Source organism: Typopeltis vanoorti, chromosome 16, assembly GCF_054136105.1.
Source record: "Typopeltis vanoorti isolate ZY-2024b chromosome 16, IOZ_Tvanoo_1.0, whole genome shotgun sequence".
In the NCBI taxonomy this organism is placed as follows: Eukaryota; Metazoa; Arthropoda; class Arachnida; order Uropygi; family Thelyphonidae; genus Typopeltis; species Typopeltis vanoorti.
Genome location: NC_143564.1, coordinates 113630446 through 113654696, shown reverse-complemented (window position 1 = coordinate 113654696; position 24251 = coordinate 113630446). Strand labels below are relative to the sequence as shown.

The 24251-nt window shown below is 35.3% G+C and overlaps 1 protein-coding gene across 1 annotated transcript in view; it reads left to right on the top strand.

Annotated features, from left to right (window-relative positions):
* The window catches only part of ATP8A (ATPase phospholipid transporting 8A1), a 1088708-nt gene that overhangs the window by 147430 nt on the left and 917027 nt on the right, over nucleotides 1-24251 (top strand). The window contains exon 6 of the mRNA XM_090406292.1: nucleotides 5125-5239. Within this exon, the coding sequence (XP_090262418.1) occupies nucleotides 5125-5239 (115 nt within the window). The remainder of the gene's footprint in view (nucleotides 1-5124; nucleotides 5240-24251) is intronic.

Sequence of the window (24251 nt, the reverse complement as noted above, 5' to 3'; positions counted from 1 at the left end):
TCAAGAAGAAACGTAGCGTGATCAGCTTAGAAGATAAGTTGCATATGGTAAATAAATATGAGGCAGGCATAACCAAAGCCAAAATTGCAAGAGAGTACGGTCTAAATGAATCAACTGTTCACCATATTTTAGACCACATTGCAAACTATAAGCAACTAGGACAAAGTGCATCGACCTCGTCTGGAAATTGAAAATTCCATCCGCTGCTACCGAGTTTTATATGAAGAAAAAATTCACCAGACAACTCTACAACAATTTTTATCCAATAAAGAATAATTGTATGTACTCCTTATACATATAAAGATTAAAGAATAATCTTGTTTTTCTAAATGAACCTTCATTTTTTACTTAACACGTTTAACACATTTCTTTTTTACTTCATATATAAAATTTAATTAATAGATTTGAAAAATCCTTGACAATGATCACCCATTTTACACGCATTATTTATCCAATTATCGTGGATTCAATTATTGCGGTATTTGTGGCAACAATAATCGAAGTATTCCTGTATATATATATTATTATGTATATTATAAAATTTTATATATTTATATGGATGGATGGATGGATGCTCCCAAAGTGAAATGTGTAATTAATTATTGTATTTGCCGGTGTATAAGACACACTTTTTTTCTTTGAAAAAAGGTCTGAAAAACAGGGTTTGTCTTATATGCCGATACTCAGTTTTTTATTACTTTCATTTCTGGAAATTTTCTCTGTTCCGAGTTACGCGATTTCTTTCTTGTCTCCTTGCAGTATGTGAGAGCATTCCAGTTACGTAGAGTTCAGTGGATGCACTGAACTCTACGTAACTGGAATGCTTAAAGGAGTGTTTGTACGTGTTCACACAAAAGGCTGGATGGATGGAGGAGGAATGAAGTTATGGATAGCTAAACTGTGGTTTAGGTGCCCTGCCTGACTGTTGAAAAAGCCTGCCCTGCTAGTATGGGATCAGTTTCGTTCTCACAGAACAGATGTTAAAAATAAACTCAAGGAATTGAAAACTCAGTTAGCTGATATTCCAGGAGGTCTAACTAGTCAGCTTCAACCTTTAGATGTCTGTATTAATAAACCATTTAAGGGATTTATGAAGGAGAAGTGGAACAGCTGGATGCAGTCTTCAGATTTTGAGGTTATGCCATCAGGAAGAAAGAAGAAGCCTAGCTTTTTGCAAGTTTGTGATTGGGTCAAAGCTTAATGGGATGCTGTGAAAACTGAGACCTTGGTTAAATCATTTAAGAATTGTGGCATTAGTAAGGCACTGGATGGTATGGAGGACAATTTGTTGTATGAGGAATTGGATTCTGATTTAGAAGAGGTTTCAAGTGGCTCTTCATTTAGCTCTGGAGATGAATTTCTGGGTTTTTGACGAAGAAGATTGAAAGGTGGGTACTCTTTCCTAGTTAGATTAGGTATTTGCTGAAAGTAGACCTACTTATTACATTATATTTGAAATACTGTAAATTTATTATAATATTCAGTGATAAAGTTTTTTTCCTAAAAAAAATGTATACAAAAAAGCGGGTGCATCTTATATGCCATCAAATACGGTACTTCTCTTGTGAACTGTTCAAAAGTAAACATAATCAGAAATATGCTGTTAATAACCGACTCAACCGGCTAACAACCTCAGCTATGCAGACAATACAGTATTAATAGACTCATCTTTAGCCAAGGTACAACAATACTTTGACAAACTATGCCAAGCAGCAAAAATATTTGGATTGACAATTAACTGAAATAAAACTAAAATACTCACAAATATAGTACAAAGGTTCCATCATTACGGAACACAACCAACTTTTACTTCCTATACTTAGGCCCCAAATATAAATAATACTGTAAATGACAGAATGTTAAGAAAATATAAAGCTCTTAATCAACAGAAATATATCAAAATCGTCCTTCATTATCTTGGAAACAAAAATTAGGCTTTACAAAACAACCTCTCGGGCTGTCTTCTTATATCGTGGAGAAACATGGAACGTTTCCACCCAAAAAGCAATAAAAATCATTAATAGCTTTAATACAAGCTGCTTAAGATTGTTACTCGGATTTGCTTGGAAGGGTCATATTTGTAATTCCACTATTTTATAAGAGGCAAACCAAAAACCCTTGATTGAAACCCAACACAGACGTCAACTTGATTAGCTTGGACATCAACTGAGACATCCTCTTCTTCCATAATTTGACATCTTAGTTTTATATGCCCCTTCAAATGGACAAAGAACAAATAAACAATTCTGGCAGTATGTTAACCACCTTATCAGCACAGGTACTCTCTCTTCATGAGAAATAATTCAACTGGCTTAAAACAGAGATGCCTGGAAAGCTACACATAATAATTAACTTTTTCTTATTCGTATTTATTTAGTTTGTTTCCCTATTTACAAATTGTAAATAAACCATGATGATGAACAACAGACTAAATAGCGTACCCTATCACATCAATGAGCTGTGGATTCGAAACTCGCAATGGACATGGATGTTTGTAATTGCTATTAGGCGAGAGATGCATTTCTTTGTCTGAAAATACTAGAATTGGAGAAAAAAGGTAAAGATGTATTGCAGCCAGAGATGGCAATTTAGCTTATGCTGATTTACATCATTATGATAGCATTTACGCAATTTTATTATAATTTTCTTTAATATAATTACTCAGAAGTGCACTTAGGATCTTAAACTAGCTCTGTAAATGATAACAGCATATAACATATCTTTTTTACTTAGGAAAAGTGGAGTCATTTTCAAAATACACATGTATTCAATGACTGAACACCTCATCTTCTGAATTAGTTCAGATAAAATGTTTTGTGTGTGTGTGTGTGTGTGTGTGTGTGTGTGTGTGTGTGTGTGTGTGTATTACATCTGGATGGGTGTTTAAGTGTGCAGAAAAACAGTGAACGGTTTGCAGAATAAATATTCTTAAATATGGTGCCCTTTCTCCCTAAAACACCCTATCCCAGTTTTGTAAATATTAATATTTCATCAGCAGAACCTGTAGTTATCTAAGTAAGAAAGAATATTTACAACTTTTTAAGACAAAACAGAAATTAGGAACTTCAATAAAATATTACTTTCACTGTATAAGAATAAAATATTATGCAAATCTAATTAAAATCTAAATAAATAATACATAAATACATAAAAAAAACTATATTTTGTGAAATTTATCTTGCACTGCATTTACTTTTCATATATCAGTATCAATGCAATATCATTTCAATTTTCTAGCAGATAACATTTTCAGTGAATTTTTTCCATGATCAATAGTTCGTGTGATAACTTGTCCGTGACACGATGACTTGTCCATGAACCATTTGGAGATTGGTCGGCTAACAAGTCCATGTAGTGTTCACTATTTGGTGTTTGTGGAATGATAACTAACGGACCTAGGGCATGCCAGGAAAAAGTTCCCCAAACCATAAAATCACCTCCACCAGCCTGTTGAACCCCCAGCTGTGCAACCAGGTGATAAGGCTTCATGCTGTTAGGAAATGGGACTCATCACTCCGGATGACCTTCTTCCATCTGTCGAGGGTCTATTGCCAATGTTCCTTGGCCCATGCGAGATGTTGTTTGCAATGCCTGACTGTCATTATGGGTATTTTTGTTGATCTCTGGCTGTGGAACCCCAGGCAAAGTAAGGTATAGTGCATATGAATATGGGTCGAACTACCCCCATTGTTGTATTGGTGGGTGAGCTGTGTGGCTGTTGCACATCATTGCTGAGCTACCAGTTGTGACTGGTAGCTCGGCAATGACACTCGCCTTTAAGATCAGCCATGTGTAGTTGACCAATGTGAGCCATTCTGCTAGATGTCTGTTCACGGTTAATCCAGTCCTGGTACACCCTTGATACAGTAGTGTGGGAGCAATTAAAAATTGTGGCTGTTTCCGAAATACTGGCACTTACTCCAGGTCCCAACTATCTGCACACAGTCAAATTGCCTTACGTTGGCACGTTTCTCCATTTACTGATTACGTACAGAGGATAGGTGTGCCCATTTATGGTAGCCTCATGTGATGTTGATATTACATGGTACTTCGTTATCGCTCCGAATGTAAATTGTTGAAGGGTGGATTTCTAATGCATTGCTAACTCAATGTATATAATATATACATACAAATTGTAAATACATGTCAAGGCTTCTTTGGGAAGTTAAATTTTTCTTATGTTTGATAACTAATTTTCATTTGTCATAGTGAGTTCCACTTCTATTTTGTTTTATTTGTTATAGTATTATAATTATTACGGTTTTTATATTGCTGCCAGTATACACTGTTGGGACATTGTTTTTGATTGATTTGGGTTTTAAATATACTGAATGTATATTCCTTTTGGTAAGTATTGGGATATTACTTTTTTAGAATGAAATGTGCTAATATTTGTATTCATGTTGTCACGTTTAGCTTATACTGCTATACAAGGCAAAAAACAGATTTTTTCCTAGACTTGACGGTGCACCTCTACATTGTCAATAGCATGCTGAGAAGAACTTCAGACTTTAAAAAGCGTATTATCAAAGGGTGTATCTGTTAATGACACTGGTAAAAGACTTCATCTCTCAAACTCAGTATAGGCGACATTGTCAGTCAGTGGAAATGTGAGAGTACTGCTTCTTAAAAAAAAAAAAAAAACTCAAGACCCAGAAAACTAACACCAAGAGACTAAAGGGTGGTATGGAAATCTTGGTAGTTGGATGTAGAAATGATCAATCAGGAGTTTAAATGTGCTACAGATTTTCTATATTTTGCAACTTTGAATTTTCCATGAAGTTAGAAAATGTGCTATCTTGATGGTATATTCAAGCTGGTTTCGCATTATTCTTTAAAACGTTGAAACTGTTTGTTTCAAATAGACATTAACTTTGAACATTAGCATGGAATGGAGTGATATGTTCACATTGCACACGTCTGCATTAGGCCATGGCCTGTTGGCACTCTTTTGAGATGTATTTATTAATACTTTAAAGAAGAGGAGTGTGAGTTAGACACATTATTAACTTTTGCTAATAAAATCATTTTGTTTATATCTGAACATATCTCATGACTTTTGGTAAGAGAGTATTATTTTAAGATTAGAATATACATTTTCTGATTTTTTTTTTTTTGAAATAGTTCTGAAGAATGGCCAGTGGAAGTTGACTAAGTGGGCAGATGTTAGCATTGGAGATATAATGAAAGTGACAAATAGTCAGTTCTTTCCAGCTGATTTGGTGCTGCTATCTTCAAGGTAAGCTCACAGTCATCTTTAGAATCTCTCTCTCTCTCTCACACACTAGTATTATGGAGATTCCTCCTAGGAGTTCAAAAATTCATTGTAGAAGGACCCTTTTTTTTCATTACTCCCTATATCACCTATCATATTTTCCTTTAAAAAAAAAATATTCACCGAATTCACACCCTTACTTTCCAGTGATGACCCTTCAAAATCAATGGATGCAGAGATACAGCTGTTTGAAACTACCACGTACATCTGATTCGTGTGCAGCTCTCTGTAGATCAGGTGACCAGCATGCAACTCTCTGAATCAGATATGACAAAGAAGCAGTTATAATCTGACTCAGTTTTGTGTTAAAATTGTTAAGAATGATGTGTATCTTTACATATGCTGAATTTTTGTAATGGAAGGTGCTGTTGCTCCTTGTAAAGAATACCGTCGACAGTTTCCTAACCACAGAGTACTGGATTCAAGAACATTTACTAGTGTTTACAACAAACTGCGTGAGACTGGTACTGTTCCCAGTAGTCATATTTCTTCTGAACGTGGAAATGAACAAAATGTGGATGAAGTAGAACACATTCTTCAGTTGGTAGGATTGTTGTAGGATTCTTCAGTTGGTAGAAATTCTCCATATGCTTGTAGTCCTACTACAAGCATATGGAGAATTTCTGCATTTATTGGTGTTCCACATACAAGAGTATGGCGAGCATTATGTAAGCAAGGTTTGTATCCATTTCACATGCAGCAGGTACAGCACTTTCATCTTAGGAGATGAAGGCAGTCAATTGGAATTTTGGCGATGGATAAATGCTAATTGCTGATTAATTCCATTAATACTGTTGATCGATGAAACTACTTTCGCCCATGATGTTATCAATAACACCCATGACTGGCATCATTGTTCTCACGAAAATCCACATACCACTATAGAAGCAAATTTCCAACATTGCTTCTCTCGAAACGTGTGGTGCAGTATGATCTACAATCACTTGATTGGGCCTGTTGTGTTACCAAATCGTCTTACGGGGCCCATTTATCTACAATTTCTGCAAAACGAATTTAAACTGCTATTGGAGGATGTTCCCTTAGAGATGGATGTCGGAAGTTTTTACACTTGGTTATACTATAAATTAAAGATTGGTTTTATCCTTTATCCAATTGTAAACAAACAAAGTTTGAGAATGAAGTCACTTCACGACTGGGATTAGTATATACAGACTAATGACTTTACATCAATTGTCTTAGTATCCCATAATGCAATGCACATATCCTTATAGACATGTATAATGCTCTGCATTATATATGTTTGCAAGGATATGTGTGTTGCATTTAGTTGCTTTCTGTATGTTAAAAATCTACCAGTTTGTTATTTCTTTCTATATTCATTTCATTAATTTCAAAATGCAACACTTAGATATTAATACATACTTCCAATTTCTGTCATTTGAGACTAGTACTGAACTAATGGAAATATCCTGTTTCTTAGCATAGTTTAATTTCCTTATTTAATTGTATTTAATTTAATTTAATTTCCATAGTTAATTGTCTACAGGAAATTTGTTTTTACAATTACTTTGTAAATCCATAGTCTATATATATAGAAAACATTTATTCCAGGAATGGCTCACTCATCATTTGGTTCCACAAATAAATGCAATGTGAAAATTAAGTTTTAGTTTTGGCATAGTTTTGCTAGATTATGATGTTAATCCTTCATATACATCACTCTAATTAAGTAAATTCATACTGTTTTGTTATCTGGCATTTAATAATGCAGTAATATATGCTGTTACAATCAAATGTCAAACATTTGTACATTAAAGTTAAAGTTCCATTTAAGAATTAGTTTTTTAGCAGAATTAATGTTATTTTACTTAATGTAAATTAGGTTTTATGAATAATTCATTGAGGAAATGTGTATTTACTTATATAAATATTCAAGATATATATTATAAAAGAGAATCCATGTGTTGAGTCTTAAGTGCTATGAAGAATTCATGTTGGAGGTTTAATGGAATATTATCAGCACTGAGAAAGGATTAAAACTAATTTTAATACTTTCAATATTTCGTCTCCATCACAGAGACATCTTCGGGGCTTACAAAAAAACTTTTTGTAACAACACACACAAAATAATACAATAGTGAGTGAAACTAAAGTCCTATCTAGGTGGTGTGCCCTCTATGGGCATTTGCAGGTGGCCTAGGATGTAAAGAGGGATCTCTGATAATTAATCTTTCCCACATTTTGGGAAGTTTAATGCAACGTATTTATTTAAATTTGGTTGATTCCTGAGTGCAGATGCAGATTCAAAGAATAGTCTTTCTTTTTTGAATTTACTATGGTGGAGCAAATGCCCATAGAGGGCGCACCACCTAGATAGGACTTTAGTTTCACTCATTATTGCACTATTTTGTGTGTTGTTACAAAAAGTTTTTTTGTAAGCCCTGAAGATGTCTCTGTGACGGCAACGAAATATTGGAAGTATTAAAATTAGTTTTAATCCTTTCTCAGTGCTGATAATATTCCATTAAACATCCAACATGAGTTATAGAAGAGAGTTATCTGTTTTTACAATATGAAGTTATGAAAACTGTTTTACTTATTGCAAATTTTAAGTATTTACCTCTAGTACTTTAACAAGCAGAAATTAGTACTGTCAGCCTAAAATGGCTAATTGCAGCATGCATAATATTACTATGGATGTTTAGAAATTTGTTAACAGAATTGGAGGATTTCCATTATGTGGAATTTAACTCATGTCAGTGTTTCATACATTCTTTGTTAAAAAATAACAGCTGGGTTGAAATTTACACATTTCACATAATAAAACGATATTTATGTACTGTACACACACACACACATAGAATTTTTTTTTTATATATACAATGCATTATTTGTGGTATCTTTAGTACAGATTATATAGACATAAAATAATTTAAAGGCATCTTGTTTCTACTTGATATTCTTTGCAGTACCATGACTGCATCTTTAAAATCAGGACACAGATATGACATTTCCTATAAAAAAAGGGAGTTAGGTAGAGAGAGATGCCATTTCATCTAAATTATTTACAGCAGCCCTAGAAGAAATTTTTAAAAACTGGTTTGGAAAAATAGAAGAAAGATAGATGGGAAAGAACTAAATCACCTATAATTTGCAGATGATATTGTTCTTTTAGAAAACTCTGAAGAACTTCAACAAATGATCACTGAATTGGATGCAGTAAAAAGAAAGGATTAAATACAAACAAGGACAAACCAAAAATCATGTATAATAAATACATTACCAAGAAAAGGCAGTACAAATGAAACACCAGGAAATTGATATAGTAACTAAATGGAACACCAGGAAATTGATATAGTAACTTCCTATGTTTACCTAGGATCACAGTAGAGGGTGACTGTAAAGAAGAAATTATATGTAGAATTCAACGTGGTTGGATAACCTTTGGAAAACACTGTGAAGCACTCAAAGGAAACATCACAATCTGCCTTAAAAGAAAAATATTTGACAGTTGTATACTTAGTCATGCGATATATGGATGTTGAAACTTTGACTAAAAAAATTGACCAACAAATTGAGGATTACCTGGAGGGAAATGGAAAGATCATTACTTGGTATTAAAATTCTAGATAGAAAGTGCAATACTTAAGTTGGAGCTCAGACTAGGGTGAAAGACATTATAACAACCATTAAAAGATCCAAATGGCAATGGGCAGGTCATGTTGAAAGAAGTAATGCTCAAAGATGGACAAAGTTGATATCAGAATGGTATCATAGAGACGGAAAAAGAGCTACAGGAAGACCCAAGTGACGGTTTTGAGGATGAGATTAAAGAGATGGAGGAATTCAGTGGCATAGAAAAAATCAAGATAGTAATGAATGGAGGAATTTGGGAGAGGCCTTCACCCAGCAGTGGACAGAAATTTGCTGATGAGGATGACTGTGACAAATACTTTGGTTTCATTAATTAAAACATTAATGCAGAATATTTTATGCATTAATGTTAGAATAAACAAAGATTTTATACAATAAAATTGTGAAATTACTGCAGTACAGAAGACAGAAAAAAAGAATAAAACATTTAAAAAAAAGCATGAGAGAGATAAATTTCAATATAATAATAATTATAAAATGAAATGTTTATTTTAGTAGTAATTTATCGATAAATTAACACCAACGAAATTTATCTGTTAATGCAGTCGATTAATTTCAGATCCTTCAAAATTTTACAGTTAGTCAAATGGTTGTTTGAACTAACATGCTAAATAAATAAAGTACCTGTGAACTCACTCTATTTTATTTGTTGTTTTGGCTTATGAAAAAATAAATAAATAAAAATTTTAAATGTTAATTAAAAAAAAATAAATAAAAATAAACAAAACAAAATAGTTTGGAAATTTTTCCATGGGTTTGGCCAAAAAAAATTCATTTGATACACAAAGCACACTTGTTTAGGCAAGTGTTTCCACGTGATTGAGGGTCAGACACACAATGAATTTTTTTATTATTCTACAAACACCTTCTGGAGTCAGATACTTAGGACTGAAAAATGTTATCTGTGACATGAGTTGACAAGTGGAAATAAAATTCAGAAGTATGGTAATTTTCAAAACTATTTACATAATGCTGATTCTGTGTTATGCCATAAATAGTTTTGTGTATGTATGTATTCTTATCCAGTGTTTACTTTATTGCATATATTGGGGGAATGCTGGTCATTACAAACACCTGGTTTGTCATTTATCACTGATTTTGTTGCAATACAGGGTGGTCCACAAGCATGGAACATTCTGTAGAAAGGGCCCATCTTTGTCAAACCGAAAATGGAAAGTATTTATTTGATATGTTTTTCATAATTAATAAAAAAAAATAATAATCCGATGATGTCAAACTTATGCAATTGCTTCAAAAGATGGGCCCTTTCTATGACATGCTCTATGACTTATTGGCAACCCTGTAGAATGAAACCAACGAGAGGATTAGGAGATGCACACATCATCTTATCATGTAGAGCTCTCAGTCATACTGCAAAGTAATCATTTAATTATGACATGGCAATCCTAAAGTAGATAAGTAGCAAATGGCACTCATTTATTTTATTTCTTATCCAGTTATGGAATATGCAAAATTTGACTGTTAATAGTGGATATGAAAACTTAAAAAGTGAAGAAGTATTTGTCATCCCAGAATATTTCATTATATTGAATCTAACCTAAATTTTTTTAGATTGTTTTCTGAGTTTCTGTTGTGTCCATTCAACATGTTTCCGAGCCAGTCAAAATTAAAAAAAAAATGCACTAATATAGTTGTGGATTTAATTTAATAAATTTAATTAATTTAATAAAGTTCAGGATTTTATTTTATTGAGAGATTTTTAACATAAAGAAGAAATCATTTGTTTTTTTTCGATAAAAGTGAGTCAAAACAGGAAAAGCATCAGAAGCAAAAACAGTGAAAAATAGTAATAATTGGTTTCGTCTCACACATAAAATGTATGCATTTTTTTTTCTTTTCCACAGATTAATTAGACACACTAATATATGAGTGTGTATTTGCTTCAGTATGGATATAACTATCAACATAAATTTAGCAGTTCCAGGAGTGAACACATGACTGTAGTATACTGATAATAATACTGTTAATCAACTGTGGTAAAGTACACCCAGGCTAACATCTGATGAGTAAGATATTTGCCTGACTAGTAAGGGGGGGAAACACTCACTCACTCACTCTCTCACACACACACACACACACACACACACACATACACTGCTCGGAAATAAGTCAATGGAGACCATACTGTGGGGAACAAACAGCTATGCTGCCCACTTAACATGTAGGACCTCCTTTTGCTGCAATAACTGCAGCAATCCTATTTTCTAGTAGCAAGGCTTATACGTTGGTCATACATAACTGGTAATTAGTTTACAGAATTAACAACGCATATAAAGTATATTAATTAAAGATAACTTTAATAAATAACTTCTATATTTCGGCAACGTCACGTTGCCATCTTCAGGAACATAAAGATATGGTATGTGCACGCAGGCACTAACAAAAGCAAATGAGGAAGAAAGCGAGAAACTAATATTGTTCCTAAAGTCCTAATGGTGCCCTCTGGTGGGCTAATTTGGTTGACTTGGCAGTTGGGCTGAAGTTCTCAAAATGTAAGTCTCCCAAATTTGGGGTAGTTTCATGCACCCAAATTTGTTGAGGTTAGGAACGTTTTTTAGAGCTGCTGAAGACCAAAAGACCAACCACTTCCCCTAGACCTACCTGGTGTATACCAGGTCCCTTGCAGCTGCAAATTGTCCAACTTTGGCCAAACAGGCAGAACAACAAATATCAGGATTTCAGAACACAAAGACTACATCTGGTTTCACCAGTACAGCCGCTCTGGGCTGGCAGACCATGTCTTAGATACCCACCATAGAATTCGTTGGAAGAAAACAAAAATAATACACCGCAGCAAGTTTAAATACGAAAGATTATTCAAAGAATCTTCAGCAGCTCTAAAAAACGTTCCTAACCTCAACAAATTTGTGTGCATGAAACTACCCCAAATTTGGGAGACTTACATTTTGAGAACTTCAGCCCAACTGCCAAGTCAACCAAATTATCCCACCAGAGGACACCATTAGGACTTTAGGAACAATATTAGTTTCTTGCTTTCTTCCTCATTTGCTTTTGTTAGTGCCTGCGTGCACATACCATATCTTTATGTTCCTGAAGATGGCAACGTGACGTTGCCGAAATATAGAAGTTATTTATTAAAGTTACCTTTAATTAATATACTTTATGCGTTGTTAATTCCGTAAACTAATTACTAGTTATACAGCAATCCTAGGCGGCATACCTTCACAAGCGTATGGTAGTGATCAATGGGAATATTGGACTATTCTTCCTGTAAGCATATAATGAGGTCCTGGACTGTTGTGGATTTGGGGATGTCCATTGATCTCATGGATGCTCCAGTGTATCCCACAGATGTTCATTAGGATTGAGAAAAGGGCTCTATTGAGGCCAAACAAGTGTGGTGAAGTTTATGTTCACAAACAACTCAGTTACAGCATCAGCCTTATGACACAGTGCATTGTCATGCTGAAAGAGAGAGAGACAGATGCCTCTCAGAGTTCACTGTTCATGGTACCACAAACAAGGAAGTACAAGGTCTGAGGCCAAACAAAGAAAAACAGGACCATACCATTATACTGCCACCTCTGAATTTCATAGTTCAGGTTACGCTCTCTGGTAAGAGGTGCTCACCAGGCATCTGCCACACCTATCCATCTGCTCAGTGGAGAGGTGTAGCATGATTTATTGCTCCATAACAGCTTTCCAAGCTTCCGCTTCCCACTGTGCATGCTTTTTGCACCACTGAGGACGATGCTACACGTTGGTTTGGGTAATGTGGATCTTTCATATTGCAGTCCTACCATTGACACTCATGTTGTAAGCCTCAGTTCTGAATGTTTTTGTACAGAGTCACGTTCCAGTCAATGCTGGAAGTCTGCATTCAATGTGTCAACCAATGAATGGTGATTTTTTTACATATTATCCTTCGTAGCACCCTATGGTCACATTCGGTGAGAGTGGTGGGTAGTTCTCTGTGGGTAGCACTTGCAGTTGACTCTTTGCATTCCATCTCAGTATGGTATCACTGATTGTTCACTTGGGATGGCCCAATTTGTCAATAATTTGTTAAACAGATAGACTTACAACATGGCATCTTATCACAATGCCTCTTTCAAACTCTGTCAGTTCCCTTCTCACAACCATTTCAACTGCCACAGTTGCACTGACTTGAGTATCTTATTCCTCCAATTTATGCTGGCTACAAACATGTGACTTGTTACATGGTATGATGCACCTTACTCATTGGGATGTCCGTTGACTTCTTTCCAAGCATTGTATGTATATATAAGCACCTCTGTAGTGCAGTCAGGAGAACAATAAGGCATTGTGCCCTTTGATTGGAAAATACTTGAGTTTGATTCTTGTTATGACAATAGGAATCTTTATATGCTTTTTTAATTGTAGATGATATCTCATATGGAGGTAGCAAGTTGTTTTTTCCTCCCAGAAACTCAGGTTTTTCATCCTGCATACTGTCAAATTGGCCATGAGAACACATGGCATTTACAGACAAAAAGTGTTGGTGGATGGGTGGGTGGAAAGTGTTGTCTTCTTGGAGAATTAAGTAGTGGAAATGGTGTTGTGTGTAATTGGAAGATTAAGTAGTAGGGGGAAACAGTGAGATGGGTGGAGTAGACTACTTTTCTGTAAAGAGTAGTTGCAGAAGACTTGGAAGTGTCAGGTAATAATAATAATAATGATACGGGTAGAAACTGCTGAGTATGAAGTTTTTTGGACTTAAAAATTTGAATAAAGGAATATTTTATAGGTTTTGGAACATGTGTATAGCTTTCTCACTCAAGCAGCTAATTGTATATTATATAAGAGATTGGTATAGTGCATTGGATTTTTTCCATCACCACCACCACCATCTGTAGTTCACTTCAAATAAATATCCCTCCCCATTGGGCACCTGTTATTGGTGTGTGTGTGGGGGGGGGCTCCTGGTGATGGTATTGGCCCTTTTCATTCTTCCTTGTTTTCTTTTCTGCTTTTCTTCCCATATTCTTCACTCTACACTAACTGAGTTTTTTTAACTAACCTGTTTTCCAGACCACCATCACTAGAATCCAACACCATGCTACTGCATTTGACATGTGGTGCAACCCAAGGGCATCCAGAAAGGGGAATCCTGGTAGTCTTGTACTACTTTCACCTTTGCTTTGGCAAGGCGGCTAGCCTCAATGGTCCAGCTAGAATCAATCGGCTAGTGGGTTTGCCTACAAATGTCAATGGTGTTGCAGTAATTCTCCTACCCTATGGTCTTGGAACAGGGCTCAGCCAGGTTTATTGTGGTGCTGGTATACCATCTAGGGTAGCCCTGAGTTTCCACTCCCAAGTGTAGTCATTGCTTGCCAGTCATAGAGTGTCCATGTGTAGCTCCATAGTGGTAGGGATTTTTTTTTACATCAAACAAAAAATCTCGATTATGGATCTTTCATTCTTAAGTATTTCAGGGTCTCTAACAAGGTCTCAATGAAGTACTGATACCTTAGATAATCATTTGATAAAAGACATGATAATAGTATAAATGTACCAATGTTTCCGATCCCCCATGCAGCAGGTGAAAAACTAATAATGTCACCCTCCTTATTCAAAAGGGTTTAGAAAGACTACCAGGATCTCCCAAAAAAGTCAAGAAACTAGTTCTAGTGATATCCTTGAGGAAACATAGTCAGAAACACTCAGAAAAATTGCATAACTCAGAAAATGCTACATCAGTGGGTGGAATACCAGTTACAATGGCGACTCAGAAAAACACTGAACTCTTCTAGAGAAGAGATACCAGAATGGGATCTCCTTGATGTGAAAGATAAGATATCTTCAGAGCTTAAAGATCACGTAGTGACAGGTATGAGGTGCATCCTGATATATAGAGATGGTCACTTTGTTCTGACCAGAAACATCATCCTTACTTTTGATACACCTAAGCCTTTAACAGATGTTAAAGGCTTAGGTGTATCAAATGCAGGGTATCTGAACTGTCTTGTTAGGCTTTACATCTGTGATCCAGTGAGGACATCCAAAAAGGGGAATCCTTTGAAGGAGGCTTTAAATGTCAGAAATATGGACATTCTCAAACTGCATGTTATGGCTCCACAACCTGTGCCTGATGTTTAGTAAGCTGTAGTAAAGAGCATGATAACAAATCGTGCTCTGCCAAGAAAGCTAAATTTATCAACTGTCACAGAGATCAACTTACTCTCATACATGTCAGAAGTGGAAAGATGAAAAATAATTACAAAAGATTAAAATAGAACAAAATCATTATATCATAATATGCTTTTAGAAAAAGATTGAGAGACTATTTCATGGGTCTAAATAATGTTGACTTTTATTTTAAATGTTCAACATAAGAGATCACTGTAACTTACATTATGTCTAAGTATCATTCTAACAGATTATGTCCAAGTATATACTATATGTTACATGACCCCCTACAGATACAGTGATTTAATTTTGTAGTAACTGTATCATATACATTTATATTGTTCTAGTAACTAGTATGGCTATGGTACTTGGTTACACACATTGTTCAGTTCCTTCTATTTCCTTTTCCTGTTTATTATTGTAAGTCTTCTCCTTAACCCACTCATGCATGAATTTTTTATATTCATTTATAAAAAAATATAATGGCATGATATAATAATCTCACAGTATTACCATGAATTCATTAATTTTGCTAAATTTATGTCCTGCATATGTTAAAAATGATATCTTCATCTGAGGACATCATGCACTAATGCCAACAGACTACAGACATATTTCTATGGAAATGACTTAGACTAAGGAATTTATTTTCATTGAAAGACATGTCAAGTATGACAAAACAGATTATAAACAATTTATATTTTGCTGAAACACTGCATGAATGATCAAAATTTGGATTAGTTATTACATACAAAAAAGTAGAACAATTAGAATTTGCAGTAGAGCTATGTAAATCAAGAACAGTCTTATTCTCTTTGCCTCATTTTGTATGGAAAGACTGAAAACATTCCAGACAGATTGGAACCTAACATCTACCATAGATGTATCTTGTTTTACTCTTGCAGTGTACATCTCTGCAATGATTGGCATTAGCACATGTTGTCTTCTTTGGGAAGTGTCCACTGCCGTCAAAATGTTTCTCATGTGGCACAGAGTGAGTTTTGTGATTCTTTAGTGCTGGTGATGTCTGACTTGAAGGGAGTCCTCGTTTCTTTGTACCTAGCTGAGCTAAACCTTGATATCAAAGCAGTTGCCACTCTTGATTTGAATTCCAACAAATCCAATTTTCTTTTTCTTCCCATTTCCAAATGATCCGTGCATTACAAACAAGTACATTCAACATATGGTAAAAGATTCTCATATACCATCATTTGTTCCTGGTATCATTTCAATACAAAGTCACAAGAGAGTCCATAAGGCCTACTCCACCCATATGTTTGTTATAAATTGCTATGCTGCAAGGTAGTGGAATTTCAACATACTTTTTTTCTTTCTGCCTGAACCTCTGACATACACTGACAGGCTCCTTTCCTAAGTAACTAGATGCCACATGTACTATTGAGTTATCAACCCATCTAGTGACAGTAATGCCATCAGAGGATGTGGTAACTGACAAATTTCCTCATCCCATCTTTTGAAAATCCTTTTCATTTTTCAGTTTCTTGTCAGCATCTTGAAGTCAATTTCTTCTGCATGTACCCACATAACAAATATCGTCTTCCTTTAGTTTCTTAACGAGGGGGATGCTTGTGAAGAAGTTTGTGTATACCTTGAAGTTCTTACCAGCAAGATCATGACAAAGCCTAAGTACTACATTTTCACTTGCACTGTATGAGTCTGAATTTTGTCTTCCAGGATCTGCACCTACATAAAGATCAAAACAATATACATAGCCTGAAATGCCTGCCCTCACCCCCATTTTGAAACCCAATTTTTTTGGTTTCTTAGGTAAGTATCGTTTGAGTTGTGAACTTCCCCTTGAATAGAATTATCATCTCATCATCTTCTTCTTTCACTACACATTATTCCCGCTTCCTATGCAGGGTCCGCATGTTACTTAGATGTGACTTCTTATTAGTACCACTCCCAACCGACCCTGTCACCTAGCCTGCCGCTGGGGGGGGGGGGATATATTTTTGACTGTAGCGGCATATGTTCATAGAGCCGGTTTGCCTGCTTACAGGATGAAAAATGCCAGATAAACTGGCGGAAAAAACCCTACTGCCTGCGCCCAAGACCGGCTAACGTGGCTATGGCCGAGAAAGATTCTCAAATTCCTCACGTCTTCAATGGGAATTGAACCTGGGGCACTCCTTCCTCAGTCATATGGTTGCAAAGCTCAAAGCCACTAGGCTAACTGCACGGACAATCATCATCTCATCTATACTCTGAAATTCTTCTGGGCTGACAGCAGCATGGAATGTTTCATGAAACTTTTGCACTGGTCTTATATGTATTGCTTTGTCTTTATTGTTGGTAGGTATTGTGTCTGAATCAAAAAAATGCAAATATCGCCTTTGTCCTCCCATCTGTTCACTGACATAGCATCAGCTGTATCAATGCACAGTCCATGTTCCGAAGACCAATACTGCCTTACACGTGGGTATTTTATGTATATCATGACAAGTACAATTCCAAGGTAAATTTTGAGTTCAGTCACAGTAAGTGCTAAATTATCTTTGCCTTTATGGCATGCATACAGATTAGTTTGTTTCACAATTTCATCCATCAATTCATCTGGAAACAGCTGTGAAAAATAATCTATAGGGCTCTCTCTGTGAATATATACTTGGTGTTTTCCTCTAAACTATGGTTCAGTACCAGCAAAGGGATTATCTTTCTCACTAAACCACACTGGTTGTCTCTGCAACAGCTGTATTTTGCACACTAGCTGGACTTTGAATGTTGTGACCAACAGGGGAAGGACACTGAACATCACTGTCTTTGCTTGAACTATCTGAGTGATTCTGATAATGATCCTGATATGTAGGATCATTATCAGAATCATTCAACTCCAAACTATCTTCAGATTCCTCCAACAGTTTTTCAATCTCCTTTTCAGTAAGCCTCTTGTGATGATAGGCCTTTTTTATGCCTGATGGATCTGGCTTCTGGTTATCCATCTGTAAAAGAGATGATAATGCCAATTAATATACTTACTATTCATTTATGTTTGCAAAAATAAAAGAAATAAAATTATAAAAATACTGTACAAGAACTTTCTAACCTGAAACTATTTGCCATTAGGAATTATAGACATGTTAACACAAGAATATTTTAATATTTGCCAAATATTTTAGTCTGAAACTAACAGACTATCTTCAGTGGCTACATAGGAACAGTTTTTAACATAATTTAGCCATCAGAGTGATGACTAAATTATAGATATTAATTCACAATTTCATATGCAGTCATACCCTGAAGTTACGTGGTAGATGGGACCTACAAAAACCTCGTAAGTCAAATTCGCGTAAATCGGGGTATAATTTTGCATGTAATTTATATAAACAAACATACAAAATATTAGTTAATTGGGACCAAAGGTTTACGAAAACACTTATTTTTTTTTAAGAAATATAATCATAATTGTAGTTTTTCGTACATGAAAAAAAGAAAGTTGTTTCAATGTCGATCGTTTCATAAAATCTAATAGATTCGTCTGACGGCATAATGTCTTTTTCTTGTCGCACAAAATTTCTTCATAGCAAGCCAATGATTTTTTTATTCCTTGTCTTGTGGCTACAATTCATTCCCTTTAGAATCCATGTCCTCCAAAATCTGTAAACCTTTCTTTTATGATTGTTCTTACTGTGGATTCGTGTAGGCCGAACTTCTTTGCTAGCTCACAAATTTTCTATCCGCCTTCAAAATCCTTAATAATGTTGAGTTTTGCTTCCAAAGTTGATGTTTTTCTTTTCTTGCTGGCTATATCAGAATCGGACTTGCTTCTTTTGGACGACATTATTCTTTTTTATGTGATAAAATTTGTATCAAGAACATAACATTAAACAATTGCAAGGTTTGTAGACTATAAAAATCGTGTATGAATGGAGAACGCGCAAAACACGTCAGTGCTTGTTCACAGCATGTGCGACACTGCCGAATGCGGCCGGTGCCAGAAACATACGACTAGTGGTGAAGTGAAACGGGAATATGTGCATATAAGAAACCGCATAACTCCGGATTCGCATAAGTTGGGTATGACTGGAATCTTAATTTATAAATAATATTAGACTAATGTAGTAATTAAAAGTCTCAATTTAAAATAAAAAAAAATAAAAAAAAATAAAAAAAAAAAATTAATGTGTTATCCGGATTAAACTTTCCCATATTTTTGATAAGAATATACAGTCATTTAGATTCAAGTTAGGGCATTGAAGTAAGGCCTCAGCACTCTCTTTGAATAGGCATTCGAATTTATAGTGACATCTGTGTAGAAGGCAAGTCTTGGACCAGAGGATGCTGTGGTTTGTTTCTATCCCATGCTGAGCCAATCTGGACTTATCGGATTTGTTGTACAGAATGTATGATTGATGTTCTTGAAGTATTTTTTCTATAGAGCATCCTGTTTGTCTAAAGACAGATTGCAGTTACATGGAACTTGATATACACCAGGCAGAGACATAGTTGAGCATTTATCTTTAGAAGAGGGGAAATAGGTGGATATTTTATCAGCCACTTATAGGGATATAAGTGGCTGTTAAATCATATTTCTTCAGAATTCTTGAAATCGGTTCTGAAATCCCGGAAATATATGGAATTGGAACTCAACGTATTGATTCTTTGTTGTCCTGGTTTGGATTGTAGGAATCGAACAGATGTTGTGTATTTTTTTTGGAGAAGCCATTTAATTTCATGTGATGTTTGATAGTTGAAGTTCTTTCTGTAATTCATGAGGAGTTGAACAATTAGTTCTAGCTCGTCGGATTAAACATTTTATGATTCGTGTTTTTTGATAAGGTTGCTGAGCAGATTGTTTGAGAATATAACCTCCAGCGAAAGTGTGTTTTCTGTAAACTGTTGTTGTTAGAATACCTGAAGGTGAATGGATGAGGAGGATGTCTAAAAAGGATAACTTGTTGTCTTTTTCAATCTCCATGGTAAACTTAATACGAGAATCTGTTCAATTCGTACAATCCAATCCAGAACAACAAAGAATCAATGCATCGAGTTCCAATTCCATATATTTCCGGGATTTCAGAACCAATTTCAAGAATTCTGAAGAAATTTGATTTAACAGCCACTTATATCCCTATTAACAAAATATCCACCTATTTCTCCCTCTTCTAAAGATGAAAGCTCAACTATGTCTCTGGCTGGTGTATATCAAGTACCTTGTAACTGCAATCTGTCCTACTTTGGAAAAACAGGATGCTCTATAGAAAAAGAGACTTCAAGAACATCAATCATACATTCTGCACAACAAATCCGATAAGTCTGGATTGGCTCAGCACGGGATAGAGACAAGCCACAGTATCCTCTGGTCCAAGACTCGCCTTCTACGCAGATGTCGCTATAAATTCGAACGCCTATTCAAAGAGAGTGCTGAGGCCTTACTTCAACACACTGACTTGAATCTAAATGACTGTATATCCTTATCAAAAATATGGGAAAGTTTAATTGTCCTCATGTGAGGACAAGTTGTTTTTAAGTTTGTTTTATGCATATGGTAATAAACATGAGCAAATTAAATATTCACACTTCATCTACAAGGTATAACAATATATAAAACCATACTAACCTTTCAGGAGACTCGCCAGCAAAGATTGGTCGATTGGTAGAGCCTGTGCTACTAATGGCTCAGTTAAGTAAGTTTGAGCGCGGTTAGTAGTTGGAAGGGAACCAATCGTTCGATGCTGTTGGCACACTTTCCCTCGATGAGTCTTTGGACTCCCTGGAGGTGTCAAATCATAATAATAATAAAATCACCAAATTCAAACAAAAAAACAGCAGCTTTTCACTTCCTCCTTGATACCACTATGCACTGCAGAGATATTGGTATTTCTATAACTCTGTTGAAACTCCTGCCATCTGGTGTGGTTTCTAAGAACACTTTGGTCTCCCCAGATGAAGACTACATGCATACAGTAGCACTAAATTATGAATGAATAATTATTATAAGGGAAAAAATGTATGTGTCCTCATATGTGGCCCTTATACATGAGAGGGTTAACCTATCAGTTACTATCACTGTTCAAACAGTGATAGTGACTGATTATATTATATTATTATATTATATTTATAATATATGTAGTATTGATTTTTACTATATTCTATTATCACTTGTTTTACATCACTGTTGTATAAGTTATCATTTATACTTCTAATTCAGTCTTAATAATAAATTTGAAATTTCAAAATATCAGGATGTAAAGAAGAATTAGCCACTACACCTGTCCTGAAATCCTCTTATTTTAAGAAGGTTGCAGTTAAGAAAATATCAAGAGCATCTCCGACGTGTACGTTTATTCTACCATTTCACGATTTTACCATTTCTTGAATTTATGATTGTGAGTGCTTCTCTGTGGAATGCATCAGTTGCACGATCTATAGTAGTCTCACTCCTGAAACAACTTCAAATATGGTCCTATTCAACGAGAACCCACCTGTCAAAAAATTATGGCAAGAATATCGCTTAAAGATAAACCACCAGATCTCCTCACAGAAAAAAATGGACACTTTGGTATCCACTAAAAGTAAATTAAACTTACTAAATGATCCTGATACATTAGATTCACTAAACATTTTTTCAGAGGAAGAGATGGCCACTGGCTATCCATACTTTCCAAAATCATTAGATAAACATAAACCCAAAAAAGTTAAGACATCAGCCTCTCAAAAATCGGACAAGTATACAAATCAAAAACAATAGGAAACCTTTTACAATGGAACTTTTGTTTCTCAAAAGTTCCACTCTAAAAGGAACTTGGTGGGCTTATCGATGATATCTATGTTGTGCTGCAGAAACACAAGCTTTCCCCCTCCCCCTCTCTGCAAGAAATATATTTAAAACCCAGTGAGGACCTCCACCTTAAGCAATTTCAGTGTTATTTGTATGGATAGAACTGTAGATGGTCCTATTCATGGTGGAGGAGCTCTCCTAGTGGGAAATCACACTGCCTTCCAACATGTTCAGCTTATTACTCTGGAAGCAGTAGCAACTCATCTATCCGTGGGATTTCTTATTACAGTTTGTTCCATTTATTTACTATTGGGAGCTAAGGTAAATGAAATTGATCTTGATATCCTTATCTTGCAACTGCCTGAGCTCATACTTCTTATGGATAACTTTAATGGGCATAACACTGTGGGACAGTGTCAACTCAAATGGACAAGGTTGTATCATTGAATGAATGCTTGATGGTAATAATCACTTCCTTTTGTATAATAAACTTAGTACTTTCTTCCACAGACCTGTCAACTCATATTCTGAAGTTTGATCTTACAATCTGCTTCCCTGCCATTTTTCCACTGCTTAGTGGGATGCTGAAGAGAACATATATATGGAAGCGATCATTTTCTTGTTATTTGCACCATGTTCTCCTACACAAATTGTCCATGTAGAAAATGGCTGATTGGAATACTTTTTCTCATCTTGCAAAGTTCAATATTGAAGCAGTCTGTCAAACATCTGTAAGTGAAGCAGTGAAGTTTGTCACAGATTTATTGTCCAGGCAGCATCAGCCTCAATTCCAAAAACATTTCCATTCTATCAAAGCCCTGGTTGGATCCAGAGTTCCAGGCAGCCAAAAAAAAAAAATAAATAAATAAAAGATCAAGCATGGGATATATTTCGTAGATGCCCTGCTACATCAAATCAAATTTAATAGCTTTCAAATGCACTTAGGCCAAAGCACGTTATGTGAGATGGAGTCGAAAACAATTATGCATCCAATTTACATCATTAATTAATCGAACAAAAAAAGTGCTTAAGATACATAACATACTTTAGATACGAAACACACTTTTTGTCTGCTATGGACCATAATGGATGTGTTGTTGTTTCTAATCTTAGGTTTGATGGAAAACTTGCATCCCTTTCTCACATTGGTTAATTAGGAGTAAAGAGCAAGAAAATACTGTCCTCTACTGAATGGGTGCAGATCGATCTTCATTGTTTCATCTTTATCATGCACTTATATGTTCAGAGCTGAGTGATGGATTCTATAAGGCAGAGTAGCCTTTGATAGTTGGATCGAATTGTCAGGATATGTAGATAGCTACTAACTTCTTTGCACATTGCCTACTGACAGTCTTTATGTTGAAGCAAACGAACTGGCTCTATCACTTCGATGGAAACAGTTGTCACTTAACTATGTCCTAAAAGTTCTCTTCCAGAGCATCTTACGTGGACTAGCCTTTTCCCAGTATTTAAATTAAGAGATATTACATCCCATATTGTTTCATAGCCGAATAAGAAACTCAAAGAGTTTCATGCTGAATTCGTCTTGCCGAATTGAAGCTTTTGGCTCTTCATATATTTAGTAACTTTTCTCAGTATTCAACATCATCATCAAATTCCTGACATGTACCCTCAAGGGGTGTACAGGATATGATAGTACTACATGAAAAATTTACATCATTACTAACTTCCTATCTACAATTTTCCTCCAAATCAGTCTGTTAATTACCTGCATCAAACACAGTAGCATTCCTTCATGGCAGATTTGCAATCTCTCCAGCAGCTTCTCACTTTGTCGACTAAGAAGTCTCATAATGTATCATCTATCCACCTGTAATTATTTAATGTACAGAGAGCATCTCATTCTGGTTGCCCGTCTATGCTGATGGTTTAAGATCTGAGACCTCAGTTAGCTGTGCTGCTGTTTCCTGATATTACTATCTCTAACTAATTCTCCCTTAATTGCAGTAGTTATACAGCAGAGTTGCATGTTATTTAGCTTGCACGTCTGCATATAAAAGAAAAGAAAAATTTCATATGCTTTGTGAGGTTTTAAAAGTGTTGTGCAAAATGAAGATCCTTAACTTTGTTTGGTTGTGCTGTATTTTCAGCCTTATTAGAATTAAGAGAAATGAGACTGCAGCTGCTAGATCAGATACTATTTAGACATTCTGACAGTCTAGTTTGATAGTCCTATGTGCAGACTACAAGCAGTTTATAAGATCAAAGCTTAAATACCCAGTGACAGGAAATGCTGATAGACAAATTGCAATGAGATTAAGCCTGAAATTAAGCATTGGCAATCTAATTAACATACGAACAGAAGGGAGGAAGTTGCTCTTACTAGTCTCTGCATTGGTCCAAGTCATCTTATAAAACTCAATGTAGCTTAGAAATACCAAAGCACTTTACATAGATTTTTGCAGAGATCAAGTCTCATGAGAATGTTACAAAAATCACCTTCTTTGTCTATATGTTTTATGCTAA